Source organism: Agelaius phoeniceus, chromosome 5 (genome assembly GCF_051311805.1).
Source record: "Agelaius phoeniceus isolate bAgePho1 chromosome 5, bAgePho1.hap1, whole genome shotgun sequence".
NCBI classification, from domain to species: domain Eukaryota; kingdom Metazoa; phylum Chordata; class Aves; order Passeriformes; family Icteridae; genus Agelaius; species Agelaius phoeniceus.
The window spans coordinates 40,761,750-40,780,293 of record NC_135269.1 but is presented as its reverse complement, the minus strand read 5'-3'; the positions used below and the strand labels follow the sequence as shown (position 1 = coordinate 40,780,293).

The 18,544-nt window shown below is 39.0% G+C and overlaps 1 protein-coding gene across 2 annotated transcripts in view; it reads left to right on the top strand.

The window, feature by feature from the left end:
• Nucleotides 1-289: 289 nt before the first annotated feature.
• TBK1 (TANK binding kinase 1) overlaps nt 290-18,544 on the top strand; it is a 28,339-nt gene continuing 10,084 nt past the window's right edge. For both annotated transcript variants that reach the window (XM_054630838.2, XM_054630841.2), the window contains exons 1-12: nt 290-779; nt 4,687-4,807; nt 6,519-6,659; nt 7,497-7,626; nt 8,212-8,393; nt 9,203-9,363; nt 11,034-11,144; nt 12,887-13,066; nt 14,400-14,596; nt 15,789-15,847; nt 16,979-17,070; nt 17,512-17,613. In XM_054630838.2, the coding sequence (XP_054486813.1) occupies nt 4,721-4,807; nt 6,519-6,659; nt 7,497-7,626; nt 8,212-8,393; nt 9,203-9,363; nt 11,034-11,144; nt 12,887-13,066; nt 14,400-14,596; nt 15,789-15,847; nt 16,979-17,070; nt 17,512-17,613 (1,442 nt within the window). In that variant the 5' untranslated portion in view covers nt 290-779; nt 4,687-4,720. The remainder of the gene's footprint in view (nt 780-4,686; nt 4,808-6,518; nt 6,660-7,496; nt 7,627-8,211; nt 8,394-9,202; nt 9,364-11,033; nt 11,145-12,886; nt 13,067-14,399; nt 14,597-15,788; nt 15,848-16,978; nt 17,071-17,511; nt 17,614-18,544) is intronic.

Sequence of the window (18,544 nt, the reverse complement as noted above, 5' to 3'; positions counted from 1 at the left end):
GGAAATATAGAGCATCAAAAGAGGGATCGTCTTGGAAGGTAAAAAAAAATCTTTTCAGTATTTTCCCACTATAATTATGATCAGATTACATTATGCATAAATTATAAAGCTATCAATATTTCATTATACAGATCATTTACTGGAACAGCAACATTACCAGACGGACAAAAACACATAGCAAGGGATAAATCAGCCGAGAACTTTGGTTTAAAATGTATCAGTAACAACTAAGCGGGAGCGGGAATGTGGGAATTGCCACGATTTCCTGAGGTTTTAACGAGGCGAAACAGAGAAATTACATGGGGTGGGAAGACATTTCTCTCGGGTATCCCTTGAGCCCGCCATGGGGAGGCGGGGGTCCCACAGCTCCGGCTCAGCGCTGGGGCGGGGGCAGAGGCGGCTCTGGCTGGGGAGCCGAGAAAGCGAAACCTCCGCCGGACCGATTACGCAGCAAAAAAATCCGCACGCAACCCTCCCCGGAAACGCTCCGAGCGCTGGTAACATCGCGCCAGCGAAAACACCCGGAGTGACACTTTTATCCAACAGCCCGCTCCCACTTTCCCATGTTCCCAGTATTTTCCTGTCTAGAGATCCATCGTCTCAGGGCTCGGCGGCGCATCCTCGGCCCCCAACGCGCGGGGGCCCCGCACAGGCCCCGCCGGGCGGGGAGGGCGCGGCGGCCGCGCCGCCCGGGCGGTGCCTGGCCCGCTCCGCCTCCCCGCGCCGCGGCAGGAAGCCGGAAGCGGCCGGGGCGCTGGGCAGGCCGGCGGGAGCGGCTGGTGCGTGGGGCTGCGGGGCTGGGCTGGCCAGGGCGGGCTCGGGGGTGGCCGCGGAGGGCCGGGCCGAACCGAGGTGGGCTGCGCCGGCCGCGTGCCCTCGCCGCCATCGCGCTGGTGCCCAGGGGAGGCGGCAGCCGCCGGGCGCGGTGCTTTCAGTTTCCCGGGGCGGTGGCGGGGCCTTCGCGGGAGCTGCCGGGTCGCGGGCGGCACGCCCCGAGGTAGCGACGGGCCCGGCCGTCCAGTCCGGGGGGTATGAGGCGAGGCCGGCCCGTGGCCTCTGCGGCGTGCCCGGGGCCCGGCCCATACCCCGGTCTCGGTGACTTCTGTCCCCGTGAATGTGACTCAGGAGGTGGCGTCGCCTTTGTGGTTGTAGGAGTTGTTAAAGTTTCACGTCGGGAATCTTGTCCTGCCGTGGGGATGAGCCCCGGTGCTGTGCCTATCCCCTCCCCGCCGAGGGAAGGACGTGGCCCTCCGCTGGTTTCCAGGAGCTGCAGTCCCACACAGGCCGAGTCCTCTACCTGCAGTACGGGTTGGACATTCCTAGAGTAGGGGTGGTGAGCAGCACTGGAGCAAGGCTTGCCACTGTATGTCTTTGTTAGAGTTCAAGCAGCTCCTTGTGTGGCCAAGGACAGGGTATTTCCCTGACTGAAATGCCAGCTGTTGGACTGGAAACCCCCTAAGGAGGTTATAGCTGCAGAAAGCAGGGGTAGGAAGCAGGAGCTTTAGGGGGAGAACCTTATTTTCTAAGCCTTGAGAGAGGGCATACAGGGAAGTATCGAACGTTAATAGTTAAAAGGCTGTGAATAACATTTACCTGGAACCTCAGCACCTTGTCTGTTGGCTTTGGTGGCATACAGGATCTTGCCTGTAAGCAGAAAGTGCCATCACTTAAACTTCATCATCTGTCCCTGCTTGCCTGGTGAAGTTGTATATTGCAGCTGTCAACAGGGGAGCCATACCTGCTTTGTGTGCTTATCCCGTGTGCCTGAGGTAGCAGAAAATTCCTTCCTGTTAGTTAGGAGCTGGCAGTACTCCTGCTTCAAAGCATTGGAAGTTTAAAAAAAACTGCATTAGCAATGCAGTCTTTTTTGTTACAATCCCCTCTGCTGGTAGATCAAAAGAGTAGTAGCATGACCAGAAGCAGAAAAATCTTCAATAAAAACACCTAAAAAGCAGACCCCAAGCCCCTGAAATGCTAATGAATCATGGGGGATAATAAATCAAACTGCAAGCTGGAGAGATTTCTTTAGATGTATGTGAGGAGCTTTTGACTCATCTAATACCAGACTTAGTGACCATAAGTGAGATGTGAAGAAATAGCAAGTTCAGCATTAAGTCTAGTGACAGGATAAATCATAGAGCCTTTTTAAATTTTTTTCTCTATTATTATTTTAATAGGAAACCCTTAGTACCTTGATTTAGAAATATAGTGGAAGAAATGAAGAGAAAACTTGAGATGCTGAGTATTTAGCAAAGATCAGTTATGACTTTGTCAGAGAACACAAAGTATTAAAGGAGGCCTAACATGTTAATCGATCTAATTGTTATAATTTGAAGGTTAAAGCTGAATGAGACTTTATTCCTTAGACGTGAAGACTGCCAAAAAGAGTGTACTCTTTTAACAAAAAAGGGTAATAGTGCAATACTGACTTTGTTTTGCCACGTAATATGTACCATGGGATTAATATTGCTATATTTATATCTATATTTTGTTTTAAGAGTGAAAAAACCTGAGACTTTGAGAATCCATTAAATGACTTTCTGATATCCACTGAATGATACTGAAGATCATCTGTTGCAGTCATGTTCTTTTGTTTTTTCATCCATTGACCTTTGTGCATATTTAATTATAGATTAAGACTGTAAAGAAAAAGAGCTGATCTTGTACATAAGCTACCTCATCTTTATTATTTTGGGAAATATAATCATTCAGTCTATTAATGGGCTGCTAATTTTGGTTTTTATTTGAATAGATTTTGATGGAGAATTTCTGTGTGCTTTCAGTCTGATTAGAAAGGATTTGTTATGTTTCTGTGTCTTGCTATGAGTCTATGAATGTTGTTTTGAAGTAAATCACAAAATCCATGCTTGCTGGTAACGTGCCAGCTGGCCTGTTAGAAGCAGGAGTTTAATTATGAGAGGAATGTTTTAACTTGAAGATTTTACAGATGGTTTGCAGAGCAGGCTGTGCATTATTTCTTTGCATCCTCTCTTCTGTACCTTCTGTGCCTGCATTGTAGAGAGATCATTGGCATCTACAGTAATTGCTTGATGGGAGAAGTCATCTTATCCTACTACTGCAAATTGTCTTATCAGCGTTAACCAAGAATTGTCAGGGTTGGGAATGTGGTGTTAGGGTTTGGGGTTTTTTTGTTGTCTAGATTTGACATAAAACCTTTTGTCCCTTCCAGAGGCATTAAGAACTTTGTCAAATTTTGCAGATGGCATTGCTGCGTGACTCTCAATTAACTGTGGAGTAATGTCAGGTCTTTGCTTTGTGTCTTTGCATTCTGTATGCTGCATGGATGTTTTGGGGCAGCTTTGCAAGAAGCTCCCCATCTCACACGAGCGAGCAGCTAAAGGAAAGTGTGCCGTCTGCGGTCACTGCAGGCAGAGAGAGGAGTGCGCTCAGAGCCCGTGTGCGGTCTGCACGGGGCGCGGTGGGACGGGAGCAGGGCGGGCCGAGTGCTCCGGCCGCTGCCGGGGCGGGCCGGGAGAGCGGCGCTGCTTGCGGCTCCCCCCGCTCTCCTGGGCGCGCACGGTGCGGCTCCTGTGCACCAGGGAGCTCAGAAAGTGCCACTTCTGGTAGCAGATACAGGACATTCTGGCATGCCTCTTCTTCAGCAGTTACAGGAAAGGCTTCTTACTCTGAGTATCAGTCAGCAGTTTCCTGTCAGGTATCACGCGCAAGTAACATGCAGCGTCCCCTGCCAAGCTGAGCTAAGACCAACACTGTAGGAACTTCCCTAGTCCAGTTGCCATTTTGCTCTTGAGATTCTTTAGGTTAGGCAAGCTCCATCTTTGATTTTAGAGCCTTTTCCTAGGTTTAATGGCAAAATCAGTGTGTTAATTAAACCAAAAAGTTAAGGGTATTCACCTGCAGCTCCTGCTGTTTTGGCAAACAGGAAAATGTGGCAGTTCTAATGTTCTATTTTATGTTAGTAATTTTAATTTAATCAAACTTTATTCCTCTTTCATGTGAATCTGTGTAGACTGAGTATTTGACAGTTCGTATTTCAGGAAGGGTGGGGAAATTCTGTAGATGTGACATACGCAATATGAACTTTTACAAATGAGAGAAATGTCTCTTAATTTCTTTCAGTAGTAATTGCTGGTTCCAGCTAGTGGATGTAAATGCTTCTGTCAATTGTAGCTTTTTTCAAGCTCATGTAAAAGTAGTTTTTTATGTGTTGTTAGTCCATCTCCTTTACGGTTCTACTGAAATGCAACTTCCAGAGCCAAAGTGATGTAAAATATCTGTATAGATATCTAACATCATCTCTAATGTTTGTTCTTTGTCATATGTACAGAATAATGGAATTCAGTTACAGGTCTTGCTTACCTTTAGAAGACCTTGTGCATGTGTTTTTGCCTCTTTTCTATATATTTTGTTACTTGATCATTTCAACACCATGTAAAGAGATTATAAGATTTTCACCTTTCCAATTGATCTTTCAAACAAAGTCTGGGGAATACAGACCTTAAATGCAGAGAGGTGTTGTGTCAATGGCATTAGTTTTGATTGTTTGGCTTATTTTTGTTTCCATATTTCACTTCTAGTTCCTCTACTTGGTTGTTCTTCATTCTACATGTCGTTGGGGTTTGGACATTTATATTTCCTTCTAATTTAAATAAGTCATGTATTTTACTAAATTGTAATTCAGTGTATTGAACCTTCTGTTTTAAGGTGAAAAAGAAAACTATCTGATCAAAGAGCAAAGATGCAGAGCACTTCAAATTACCTCTGGCTGTTGTCTGACATTCTGGGACAGGGAGCGACTGCAAATGTTTTCCGAGGGCGACAGAAGGTTTGTGAGGAATTTTCATGTGCAAGTAACATCATGAAATCAACAATAAAAGTTCAAGATTTAGGCCTAAAGCAAATGTATCTGTGTAATTATTCATGCTTAGTTTTTAATTTTTAGTATTTGTCCATTGAATTAGAGTTCTGTAGTTAGATTTCTAAGGATTTGTTCTTAATGTTGCATTATTTTTCCTTGTAAAATATGTTAGTAATTCTTCATTCCTTTTTCTTCATTTTTACCAAATAAATAAACCTTATTCAAGAATATGAATAGAAACAAATGACTTTCCAGTTTCTATTACATGATCCTATTAGATATATCCTTGTTAAACTGTCTTTTCTTTGGTTTTTATCTGTTCTTTTAAAACCTGTTCTGGTGATTTTTTTTTTTTTTTTTTTACATGAAATGTTCTTATTCTAGTGGATGAAGCTGTTGTTAGTTGTTACCTGTAAGTCAGTGCTTTTTCTATGTCTTCTTGGTGACGTGCCTTGAGTAATCAGTGCAAAATAGTAATTTTTTTGCTGTGCAAATGATACACTGCAGTGTATGTTGCAACCTGAGTGAGGGGCTAAGAGGACCTTACTTGTGTATGTCATTTGTTCCTATGAATTTCACAATATGTCTGACAAAGCAAAGATAAGTATAGTTGTGAAAGTTGCCTTACAGTAATGATAGTCTGTGTGAAATCAGTACAAAGTGATTTGTAAGATACAGCGTTTCTGTGTTCCACATACAAGTGTGAAACAGCATTACGCAATAGTTTAGTAGTTAGTGTGCTTTTCTGGGTAGGTGAATTTCAGCACAGAATGATTCCCCTGTAAACCATGGTTGCACCTGTGATCACCCTCACTAGTCTGAGCCTGTGACCTGCAGCTCATTGTCAATGGGAGAAAGCTTTTACCTGGGCATCAGTAGTGCACGTGAGTGTGCTGCTGCAAAGCACACCTTGTCTGAGCACAGCAAGGCTGTGTCCTTAGAAATAATCTGTTGCACCAGCTGCTAGTGCAAGCTTATTCCTAGAGTGGGCACAGGAAGATGCTTTGCCCTGAGAGGGACAGGAGTTGCACTTCCAGCTGGTGCTGTTGTTGCCTGAGTAAGTTGAGACTTAGTCCCTCTGGAGAACTTAAATCTGATTAAGCTCCTGATTGTGCTCCTGACACTTATTATGTGGGTTTGAACTGCTTCAGGATTTTACATGAGTGGCATGTAGTGCTCAAAACTGCCTTTGAAAAAACAAAATACTGGTTTATCAGTATAAACAGAACAGTAAGGAAAGAAGAGAGCAATATTCAGCTACCAGAAATTGTCTTTTAACTTAAGTAAGCCAAGTATGTGCATGCCTCTCATTGCATTGATTAGTGCAAGTAACTCTTGCCACGAAAAAATATTTTTCAGCTAAGTTTAGGAGTAATTTTTAAATGTGTAGCCTTTGTTATACTAACAGTTCTCTTTTTTAAGAACTCTTAGGTTTTGTGACCTAATGAGTTTCCTTTCAGCTAGTCTCTTTGCTTCTAATCTATATTAAACTAATGCAATTTTATTTTTTTAGCAGAATCTTTATTTCCACCTTAGCACAAAGTAGTATTTTGAAATATTTCTAGTCTGGTTATACTCGCATGTACAATAGAAAATCTGAAAATGCTTGGATAATGTCTATGTGTTCATTTACAATTTTTTGCTTCTGTTTGATGAGTAGTTTGTTTGTTTTCAACAGAAAACTGGGGATTTATACGCTGTCAAAGTATTTAACAGTATAAGTTTCCTTCGTCCTGTGGATGTTCAGATGCGAGAGTTTGAAGTATTGAAGAAACTAAATCATAAGAACATTGTCAAATTGTTTGCCATTGAGGAAGAGGTAATGAATTGTGTTTGTGATCTGAGATGCATGGAAGTAACTGCAGCAACTGGTTTTTTGTTTTATCCACAACCATAAAGTGTACAGTTGCATTTTTAAAGACTGGTAACATACATGGTGATACAAATACTCCCACCCAACCACCACCATATTTTGGTTTTCTTTCTTCTTTGTTGTTGTTGTTGCTGTAAGAAAGAATATGTTTGCTTTCAGTAGGTGAAACATCTTCAGTGTGTAGGCTCAAGTAATGAATCTTATCTTGAGAAGCCACCTGTCCTAAGTTTTATCTTGATTTAGGATTTTTAAGGTATCTACATGTACTAATATTTAATAGTTGAATAAGGGAACTGTTTATAGTTGAAGGTGTTTCAGTAATCCTGACAATTTTATGCTTTTCTTTTTCAACCAACTAAAATGATGACATAGGATACTACTATACAGTAGTATAATAGTATAAATTGGAGCAGCTGAACTGAAACTGAGACTCTTGAGTTTAAATGATCCAGGTGATGAGATGAGTAAAGAGTAAAGAAGGACAGTTGATATTCTCAGCATTTACGGTGTGTAGTTTCTCGCTTGTCCACCTGTCAATGCTGCTGTCAACCTGCTAATGCCTAGAACTTGAGGCTTTCTTATTTTCCCCTCTCCAAGTTGGAATACGTAAAACATTACAAAAATCCACCTGCACTTCTTTTGAAGATCACCAGAATGGAAATTATGATATAACTATAGATTTTACTTTTCTTTTTTGTAAGTAAGGTCTTGTGGTTATAGGTAATTCTGACATTGGTGTCACAATAGTCAGATTCTTAATCTCCTTTTGATTTTTTTTTTCAGACAACTACTAGACACAAAGTACTAGTTATGGAATTTTGTCCATGTGGGAGTTTGTACACAGTTTTAGAGGAGCCGTCTAATGCCTTTGGTTTGCCAGAGTCTGAATTCTTAATTGTTTTGAGAGATGTGGGTATGTAGACTTAGTTCTTTGGTCTAATTTGTTGACTGAAACAATCTCATACTTGTTCTATTTACCTTGAAACAGCAAGAGACAAATTTATATGACTGTCAACTAATTGAACAAATTAATATGGTCATATGGAATCATATATTTATATCTATGTTGGTATAGGTATCTGCATTAAGAAGCCATTTCTGTGCAAAGTATTGATGTATTTTTTTCTTTATTTCAAGATTACTTTTCACATATTGAACAGACTTCTAGTGATAATTTCAGAAGAGTTAATTAGAAAAATAATATGGTTTATCTTTGTTTACCTGCTATAAAATTTACTTTATGGGAGAGAGGTTACTGAGGGCAAGAAATGCTGTAATTTAGCTGTTTACTGTTAGCTGTTAGCTGTTTACTTTAGCTGCTGGGAAGAAAAAAAAGCAATCTGTGGTCATGGTCTTTCTGTTAATTATGTGTCCCTTCTCATTCCCATTTCCCAATGAGAACATAAGCGTGTCTTCCTAGTGTCAGTTACAATTCAGTGTTTGCACAGAGTGTGTCACAGTGTGTACATGAATTCTGTATTTGTTTTTTCAATTGAAGTGGCTGGGATGAATCATCTCCGTGAGAATGGAATAGTGCACCGTGACATCAAGCCAGGCAATATAATGCGTGTTATAGGTGAAGATGGGCAGTCTGTTTACAAACTTACAGATTTTGGTGCAGCAAGAGAACTTGAAGATGATGAACAATTTGTTTCTCTCTATGGCACAGAAGAGTATTTAGTAAGACCATATGATTTAATTTTCTGTTGAAGAAATGTTTGAAGCCTGAGGCCGTTCATGATTATAGTTGAATCGATCAAGGTCAGGTTGTTGGGAATTAGTATTTAAACCTTTTTATTACAATTGTTTTTATAACTTTCCACTGGACTGTTTCACCTTGGGTGATGCCATCTTCTGCTGGTGTAAATACATCAGCCTTGAAATAATTTCCAGGTCCAGCTTTAACTGTTGCCTTGTGTGAAAGGAGGAACAATATACTTTAGTTATGAATATATTTGCCTTTATCTCTGTAGATGTTTTAATTTGTATTTGAGCTACTTGGATGACATTAGGTGTGGTTAAGATTCATGTGAAACCTTGGCTAACCAAAGAGAGGCAGGTAGAGAAGTATTGAGACAAGCATGTTAGTATGATTTTCTTCCTGCTATGTTTTCCCACATGTGAATCACAGCTGATACTCTCCTCCGCTATGGATCTTTTTTCCTTTTAGTTTCTGTTGTTTCAAAATCATCAGGAGGAATACTGAATTTCTTCTCTTTTTTAGTGATCTTTTATACTAGTAGTCACTCTCCAGCTGAATTTTAAAATATTTTTTGCAAAGCTTTTAATAAAAGCAACAGTGATACTTAGGAATATAGTGCTGTTTGTCAGAATAGCCTAAGCAACTTCTATGATACAAGCAAGCTTTTCTTTTTTAAAGAACTGAAAGTTTAGACTGACAAATTACCTTGCTGTGAAAGGATAGATTGGGTTTTTTTCTTTATAAAGCTTCATAAAGCAATTGTAACTTTTTTTTTTTCTCTCTTTAGCATCCTGATATGTATGAGCGAGCAGTTTTGAGAAAAGAGCATCAGAAGAAGTACGGAGCAACAGTTGATCTGTGGAGCATAGGGGTGACCTTTTACCATGCTGCAACGGGGAGTTTGCCTTTCCGACCTTTTGAGGGACCTCGTAGGAACAAGGAAGTGATGTAGGTAATTTAGAAGGAGAGTTTTATCTGTTGGTAAATCAAATCAGCACTTGAAATGCTTTTTACCAAGGAATCCTACACACATATAGAAAAACTTTAAAACAGTGAAAATATGAAAGGAAAAACACTCTCTTGTTGTGGTATGGCCCCAGCAGGCAGCTGAACATTACAGAGCTCTTCACTCACTTCTCTGTAGTGGCATGGGGGAGAAAATTGTAAGGGTGAAAGTGAAAAAACTCATAGGTTGATGTAAAGACAGTTTAATAAGTAAAAAAAACTCCACAAGAAACAGCAGCCCTTGCTCTTAAACCCAAAGGGAAACAAAACCAAGGAACACAAGCAATGCAGAAAAATCCCCAGTTGCTCATGAGCAGCCACCTGATGCACAGTCAGTCCCTGACCAAATGCCACCCTGGCAAATTCTTCCCCCCCCTCCTCCTTAGCTTCTGTTGCTGAGCAATATGGTGTGGAATATCCCTTGGATCAGCTGTCCTCCTGTATCCCCTTTGAACTTCTTGCCTGGCCCCAGCCTACTTGCTGGTAGGGCAGTAGAAAAGTAGAAGAGGCCATGATGCTGTGTAAGTGCTGCTCAGCAATGGTGAAACATGTCTGTGTTATTGACACTGTTTGGGTCACAAATCCAAAACATGGTACCATACACTACTATGAAGGAACTTAACTCTATCCCAGCCAAAATCAGTAGAAGCATTCTGCTTCAACAAAGATTTTACTGTGTGGCACCTTAAGATCTGAATTAAGCATTTAAATGAGTGCACTACCAATGAGACTGACATTTGGGTAGTACAGTTATGGAATTGCAGCTGCAGATAACAGGGATGGCTCCTGAATGGAAAACAGAAGATATGCCTATGATGTGACGATTGTATTAGATTCCTGTTTCATCTTAGTCCGGTTCTATTTTGTTTTTCTGTGTGTTGCACTTTAAGAATAAAGCAAGGTGGTACTTGGAACCTCTAACACATCAATACCATCGCTGTTCTGATACTCCATGTAAAACCGACTCCAGTTTTCTTAGTTGAAGAAATTTTCCATCTTATGATTTTTTTCACATAAGAATTCTTGTAGCTGCTTGAGAGATGTTTTGTATACATCTTGTCCTCCAGAAAAAGAAAGCACAACTGAAATATTCTGTTGCAACAAGTCTATTGATCCTCATTTCGTTTCTTGAAAAATTTGAGAAATACTTGCCTGTGCAATACAAAGTTAAACAATGCCAAATTGTGTCCAGATTTCTGGATGTTCCTTCTCTATGCCCGAGCCACTTTGTGGTGGCTAAATGTTGTCTATGGCTGTGGAACATGCTTGAAGTTAGCATGTTAATGTGTAAATTGAGCTAAATTGACTTTGATTCATTAATTCTTGTGAAAACCTTTGGTTTCCTTCAGTATGTTGGAAATATCTCCAGAAGTTTTCCCCAAGGCTGAGGTAGACAAAATTGCTTCTCCAGCATAGCTTTTTGTTCTTACTCTTTTAGCACTGCTCTGTCAGCTTGTAAGTGAAGTTTTGGAATTTTTGCACCATCTACAAATTTAGGCCAGCCTGTCATTTAAATTTGCATTTTTTCTGCCCCTTTGAGGATTAATTACTTAACCTATGTATGTATAAGAGGTAGTAGTTGAAGTTTCCATCATTTTTGTCATGTATTGCAGGTATAAAATAATCACTGGAAAGCCTTCTGGTGCTATTTCTGGAATACAGAAAGCAGAAAATGGACCTATTGAGTGGAGTTGGGAGATGCCCGTTTCCTGTAGCCTTTCAAAGTAAGTTTGAACTTACAAATGCTCACAAAGTGTTTCAATGCCACTTGATTGGGCTTTTCCAGTTATTTTCTAGGACTGGGTCTTTGGAGCAGAGGTTTGATGCAATTTTTTCTTTGAACTCTTCAGTACATCAGTACAGTCTGATATTTGGTTATCAAGTGTTTTTTTTCTTCCCATCTGTCCAAATAGTTTTATGATTGCTAATTTACAAATGAGCACATCTGATGTGGTTTGAGAAGAAATACTAGTACTGCATTTTTTCCACCCTCAGGAATGAAGAATCAATAACTTTGATGGCCCTCATTTCTTGCAAGAATGTGACTTCAGATGTGACAAAGATTATGCAGTAGGAAGGAAATTATAAGCAAAGACAATTCAGAGGCTTACTTTTTGCTAGGAAAAAGGTCACAACAGTGCATTTTAATAAATTTTACATACTTGTATCTTTTCAATTTTATCATAATATTTTTGCTTCATATGTCCATAATATTCAGTAGAAAGAGCCATGGAAGATCTAATTTTGGTGTGACTTTGAAAACACCTCCCATAACCCACTTACCCATTTTTCTTCCTGAGACTTCTTCCGTACTTTAAAGTTACTAATCTTGCATGGTAAAGGAGGAAATAAGTTGTTCTATGAAGAGACTGTAGAAACAAACCTTTTTGAAAGCCAAATATGTACATCCTTAAAGGGCATAGAGTCAAAGTTTGGTTTATATGAATTCATTAGTTTAGAATGTGCAGAATTTGCAATTTGTATGTGTTTTTCATGATACTGCTCATTTGTTCCTCTGCTTATTCTGGACAATTGAACTGCTTGAAATTATAAAGGAAGGAGATTTTTTCTCGTTAAGCATCTGCTCACAGTAATCCTTTTAAGTAGTATTCAAACAGTATTCAAAGTTTAGTACTAAAGTGAGTTTGAGCACAGCATCCACTGACCTCTAATGCAGTCAGCAGTGTGCTTGCAAGCCACTGCAGCTTGCTCCAGAATGCTACCAGTTCTACTGCTGGATTCAGGCTTGATGTGTACATAATGTTAAAATTTCAGACAAGTTGTTCATGGAAATGCAACAAGTGGGATCCATAAAGTTCCTTACCATTCATATGCTCAAGGCAGAAATGCAAGAAATTTAAGATTACCTTTCTCCTAGAATAGTAACTAAAGGCAATGGGTACACAGGTTTTTTTGAAGCTGCATGTGTAGAGCACTTATTTAGCCCCTCAATCAGGATGAATTCTTAGTGTTGACAGTTTAAATAATGAGTCTTTGCTAATCCAGCTGATTTTGATTGAAAGCAACATAGTGTGCTCACACAAGCATCACCACCAGCAAATAGTAGCTGATGGTATCTTCCTTCAAAATGATACACTGTGGTGTGTGGGGTGAGCTGGGTATAATGCTGCTGGAGTGGTAGAAAGTGGCCTCAGCTCTACAATGTAGACTTAGTAAATTTTATGTAATTTTTGCCATGTGACTGAAATTTCTCAAATACCAAAAAAAAAATTTTGATAGTTAAGCCTGAAAAGGAAAGATTTAAAGTACATGTATTAATGAAAAACAATAGACATTGCCTTTGAACATTTTGTTACTCAGTGTAGGAAAAAAGGCACTGACATATTCTTTAAGGGATAATAGATGTGTATGCATGAGACAAGTCAAATGAATTATTGTGATTGGTTGCAAGATAAAACATTCCAAGTAGAACCAAGTTGTCTCATCTCTTCCTGGTGTCTTCTAGGGGTCTGCAAGTACTGCTCACACCTGTCCTTGCAAATATTCTTGAAGCAGACCAGGAGAAATGCTGGGGATTTGACCAGTTTTTTGCAGAGACGAGTGACATACTGCACCGAATAACAATCCACATCTTTTCATTACAGCAAATGACCTTGCACAAAGTTTATATTCACAACTATAACACGTAAGTGCTCTCTCTCTCTGTTTGCATTACTTTACTCTTGTTCAGGCTAACAGCACTGTGACCTCAGATCACCAGTTACAAATTCAGTAACCTGTGACCTCATGACACCAGTATTGCAAATTCAGCACCCCCTCCTTGGCAGTTTATCTGAGGAACTAAAAGGACACAATTCTCCTGCATAGTCATAATGCATATAGAAGCATGTTGACCAAAAATAAAAATAATGTCCTCAAGCATACAAAATGCACACATTGTCTGTGGTAACCCACTCTCACAGGGGTTCTGAAGTGGTAATTGGTACAGTTTAGGATCCTGATTTGTATGGGGTTCACTTCATGACCATGAAGTGCTGATGTTAAAAGCTGTAAGATGTACAAACATAAATGACTTTTCTCTGCTGTGTTACAGATAATACAGAGCACATGTTAATTTCTAATACACAGATACATACTGTTATTTCATCGAATGTGTAAATAAAGTTCTGCCCACTTCAGTTTTTGTTTTCTATTCATCACTTTTTTTGAGAGAGAGCCCAAATACTGTTTTTGCAGAGAAATCTTGCTTCTAATTTTTATTATTATTTACATGTGTGATTATTTATAAACTAGCTGTAGTATTAAGAAGCAATAGTGTACTAGTGCTGCACAGGAGGCAAACTGGTGCCTCCCATTATTGTACTGAAGGTATTTCTTCTTTGTGGGAGGTTTTGCTAGTTTGGTTTTTGGTTGCTGTTGTGGAAGTAGGCTTTTGTGGTGGGGTTTTTTGGAGGAGAGAGGTATGGTGGTATTATGAGTTCTTATCCTTGTATCTATTGATAGCTGTAAATAAAATTCCAAAGCATCTTTGCTCTTCCTTATCACTGCTGTTTTAGGAAATAATCTGGCTATCTGTTAGCTTACTGGCCGAATTTAATTTTTTGACATGTAAAACACCAGACTTTGCTTTTGGAGAGACCATCCATCTCCTTTCAAGAAAAGGATATGCCTTAGAAAACTTAAGTAAGCTTCCTTCCCCTCATTTAGTGTTGCCTGTTTTTACTGACCTTCAGACCAGAGCAATTTTGTTTAGACAGAACATGCTTTGGCAGATAATCAGAGGTAGAAAGGAAGTTTGATATTTTTCAGGAAATAGCTTTTATTTTTGTAACACAGCAACCTGGGGTCTTAGGCACCATGCTACTGTTTTTTTACTTAAAAGTCAAGTGCTTTATGTGTAAACCCAGTTCTTAATTAATCAGAAATAAAAGCAATTTTTATTTAAATAATACAAAATCTGAATTCCTGAACTATTGTCGTGAGTCTAACTGCTACCAATTATATTGTTTGTTTTATAGAGCTGCTATATTTCATGAGTTGGTCTACAAACAGACAAAAATACCATCTCAGAATCAAGAACTGATATATGAAGGTCGGCGCTTAGTAATAGAGCCTGGCAGATTGGCACAGCACTTCCCCAGAACAACAGAGGAGAATCCTATCTTTGTAGTAAGCAGGGAGGCTGTGAACATTGTTGGATTAATCTATGAAGAAGGTATATGAAAGTAATTTCCCTTTTCTCACAGCTATCTTTTGTAAATAGTTTGTGTTACTTAATATAATTGTTTTATGTCTGTTATGTCTTAAAAATAGTGTTGGAAATTTTTTGTTGATATCTAAAGTTCTAAGTATGCAGTCCAATATTTTTCAAAGCTGCTGAGTATTCAGAACATTTTTACTGAAACAGTAGGTGCTTGTAATGTTCCAAGTCCTTTGAACCTGAACATTTGTGTGCTAAGATGTAGTGGTTCTTACAGAGTTATGAACCTTTTTGAAGCATGACACTTTAAACAAGTAGAAAGGAACATTATAGAAAGTAACTAAAGCTGGTTCTTTTGTTCCATTATTCACTAAGTGGAAAGTCAAGTTTTACTTTTTTTTTTTTTAATTTGTTGTGAATGTGGTTAGCCTTTCAGTTAACAGAGGAGGTCTTTGCAATGTACATTTGCTCAGAAGATAAGGTAATACTATAACAGGGGGGAAAAAAAGAAATTAAAGTTTTGAATTTCCATTTATCATTGTGAGGCTTTTAGAGAGGCCTATGCCCGAGCCCCTTTTTAATAAACGATGAGCAGCAGGACATGGCTGCAGTTGAGAGGTCAGTGTTGCTTTTGTCAGTATGTCCTAAATACTGACTGCTCTGGCCAGCTGGCACTCCCACAGAGGTAAAGAGTGTGGGTAGGGAGAACTGTTTGTGGAAGGATCAACAGGGCCTTTATATTGTGTCACAGAGCTTTCTGAAGGAGGCAGTGAGCATGAGAACAAAGGAGATTCAGGTGGTAGGGGCTGCCTGAGGCTGGTGAAGTGCTACCCTTAAAGAGCCTTAGTGAAAATAAGCAGCCATGTGTTGAGAAGGGAATGGTCTCCTATGTGGGCAAACGTGGTGCTGAAGAACAGAGAGAAACAGTTGGCTCTCTCCATGGAGAGAGGTTGCAAGTGGAGACCTGCATGAATTCTGTGCCGTGCAGCATGTTCAGAAGTGAGTCTGGAAAAGGAAGGACAATTTGCTGAAGATACCAAGTTATTTAAAACAGTTAAGACAAAGGCTGGTTTTAGAGGAGTGCACGAGAAGCACATGATATTAAAAGGCATAAAAACAGTGTACAGGGTGGGGAGGGAAAACAATCTGAACTTTTGAAGTCTCTTCTCAAAAATAATGAAATACAGACACTTGTTTTATGTTTCAGTTTTACTTCCTAAAGTACATCAACGTTACGATTTGGATGGGGATGCCAGTATGGCTAAAGTGAGTAATTACCATTTTAAATAATATATATGGATAATGATACTGAAATGAAAACTACTTAATTTTCAAATTAATAATGTTTATAAAACTATTTTAGAATGCTAATGAGGATAGTGACTGATAAAAATATATTTATTAACAAAAGATCTAAAAGTATATTAAACCTGTACTTTTGTATGCAAAATATGGTTTGGGGTTTTTTTTTAAAACCAAACCCAAAGTCCAGTCTTCTAAATTCAAAATGCTCTGCTACTGTATAATTCAGTGCTGGTGGGGAAAGGAGCCTTACACTGTGTAGACCTGAAGTGAGTTAGAGGCTTCATATCTTCTAATGGTACAAAATTTAACATTAGAAAAATAACTCTTGCTCGATAGAGAGGAGTCTGTAGGACTCTGCAGAAGGGTGGAATTTCTGTTGCCTCTTAGAAACTTTCAGAATCTGTGGGAGACAAGTCAAGGATGTTGCATTGTTTTGGTTGTTTTTCTAAAACTCCTGAATGTATGTGCAGCCATACTTGGCTTTGTCATGACCACTTATACATGTGAAATACTGACTGCTGAGGAGCCTTTTATTCAGACATGGTAGTGCTGAAAATGTATGCCTCTTTAAATACCAGTAATCTTGAAAATTAATAAACAGAAAAGCGTCAGTTGATACTAATTATTTAAAGTATTGTAAATTATAATATCTGAAACTTTATTCTCAATTCTAAATAATGCAGCAATCTTGTAAGTGGAATTGGGTAAATTAAGAGAGTCTCTAGCCTTAGAATTTAAAAAAGGGTCAGTTTTTGCAAGTTCCTTTTAGTGTATGTGCTTGATTCCTAAAATATTGAAGAAATGTACTTGTAACTTTGACAGAAATAGTAAGTTGCATCATTTTTGTTTGTGAGATTGTTTTCATCCCTAATAGGTGTTTTAGCATAACTGGAAAACCCATGTTAGCTCTGCCTTCATAATGGCTGTTTGGTTGTTACCTGAGCAAAGCTTAGGCCAAGTTGCACATTTTAAACTACCATCCTCATGTTGCTTTCTTTTATTAGTCTGTGTTGCTTTGTTGTGATGTATTGTCTTGAAGCAATTGTTAAGAGAATGCCAGATCAGTACTTATGCTGGGTTTTTTTCCTTCAGGCAGTGACAGGTATTGTATGTTATGCCTGTAGAGTTGCCAGTTCTTTGCTACTTTACCAGGAGCTGATGAGAAAAGGAATTCGATGGCTGATGTAAGCAATTGACTGCATTTCATTATGCTTTTTTTTCTTTTAATTGAGATATGCCTTGATTATCAATACATAATTCTGTCATCTCTTGATATCTTGGGAGGTTTTGTTTATCCTTGAGTAAGGATAGACTGAATTTCTTCCTTTTTCCTGTCATTAGGGAAATAAATTTTTTTAAAAATAATTAAAGTTAAGGTGTTTGCAAATTTTTTTTTTTCTGTGTATAATTTAAGTCTAACTTCTGGTAACATGCAGATGGAATTGAACAGCTTGCACAAGGTATTTTTATATGAGGATTATGTTAATGCATCTCTAACTGAAAACAATTCCTCCTGGCAATTATTGCTGCAGGTATATTACTGTATTACTGATTGCTGGTAGGATGGCAGTTGAATAGTTTTATTCATTACTTTATACTTATAGACTAATGCTTCACTTTTTTAGTGAAATAATCAAGGATGATTACAATGAAATGGTTCATAAAAAGGCAGAGATTGTCATCAGGCTGGATTTCTGCAGCAGAAACATTGAGAAAGCTGAGAAAATGTGAGTAAAAGCAGTATACCATACACATTGATTCTTCATTATCATTTTTAGTGACAACAGTATTATAAGTTATGATTATTTGCAGTGTTTTTTGCATATAAAAATTAAATTTGAGTCAGCATGGATGTTCTGATGGCACTGACTTAAGCAGATTTAATCATATATGTTACTTAACTTAGAGTATTAATTTTGCTGCTTAACCTAATAAGAACAAGTAATTACTAATTAGTGGTAACTGTGTGTGTTCTTTTTCTCCTTCTCTGACTCAGCTCATTTGCTCTTACTGACTCTAGAAGCTATAGTAAAGCTTGGACAAAGAATCAAGTAGCTTTGCTTTCTTTAGTGCTTTTGCTGCTGCATTTGGTTGCATATGACTTCAAATACTGCCCCTTACACAGGTTTAAGACTGTAGCATTTTCTGTGTGGAAGGAATTTTCATGTTGAAGTACAACATAGAGCAGCTGCAAAAAAAAAACCAAACAACTAAGCCCAGCCCCCTTTGGTCCCTTCCCAGGAAGGTGTTATTCTTAGGCATAGGAACTTTAAATAGCACCTCTTTTTAGCATTCTCCTATGGGTGGTAGTTTTCCTGCTCAACCTACTGCCAGTCTTTCCCAAATGCTCTCTTAGTCATGGGATTTTTCTGAACTTCTCACCAGGCTGCTCTGAGAATGCAGATACCCACAAGGTGATTAACACACACATGTAGAACCGCTGGGTTTGCAGAGTAGACTTAAGAATTAGACTTAAACCTGTTGGAGCTGCTATGCCTGTGCAAATTGAGCACCTTGTACATAGTAATTGTGGATGCTCAAGGGTTTGACAGATTTGCTCTGTGTGTGCCAAACCTACCTTAAAACCCAGATGTGTCTGTTTGTATTGGCTTCAAAAACACCACAAAACCACAACAGTGAAATAGTGAAGTTGGTAAC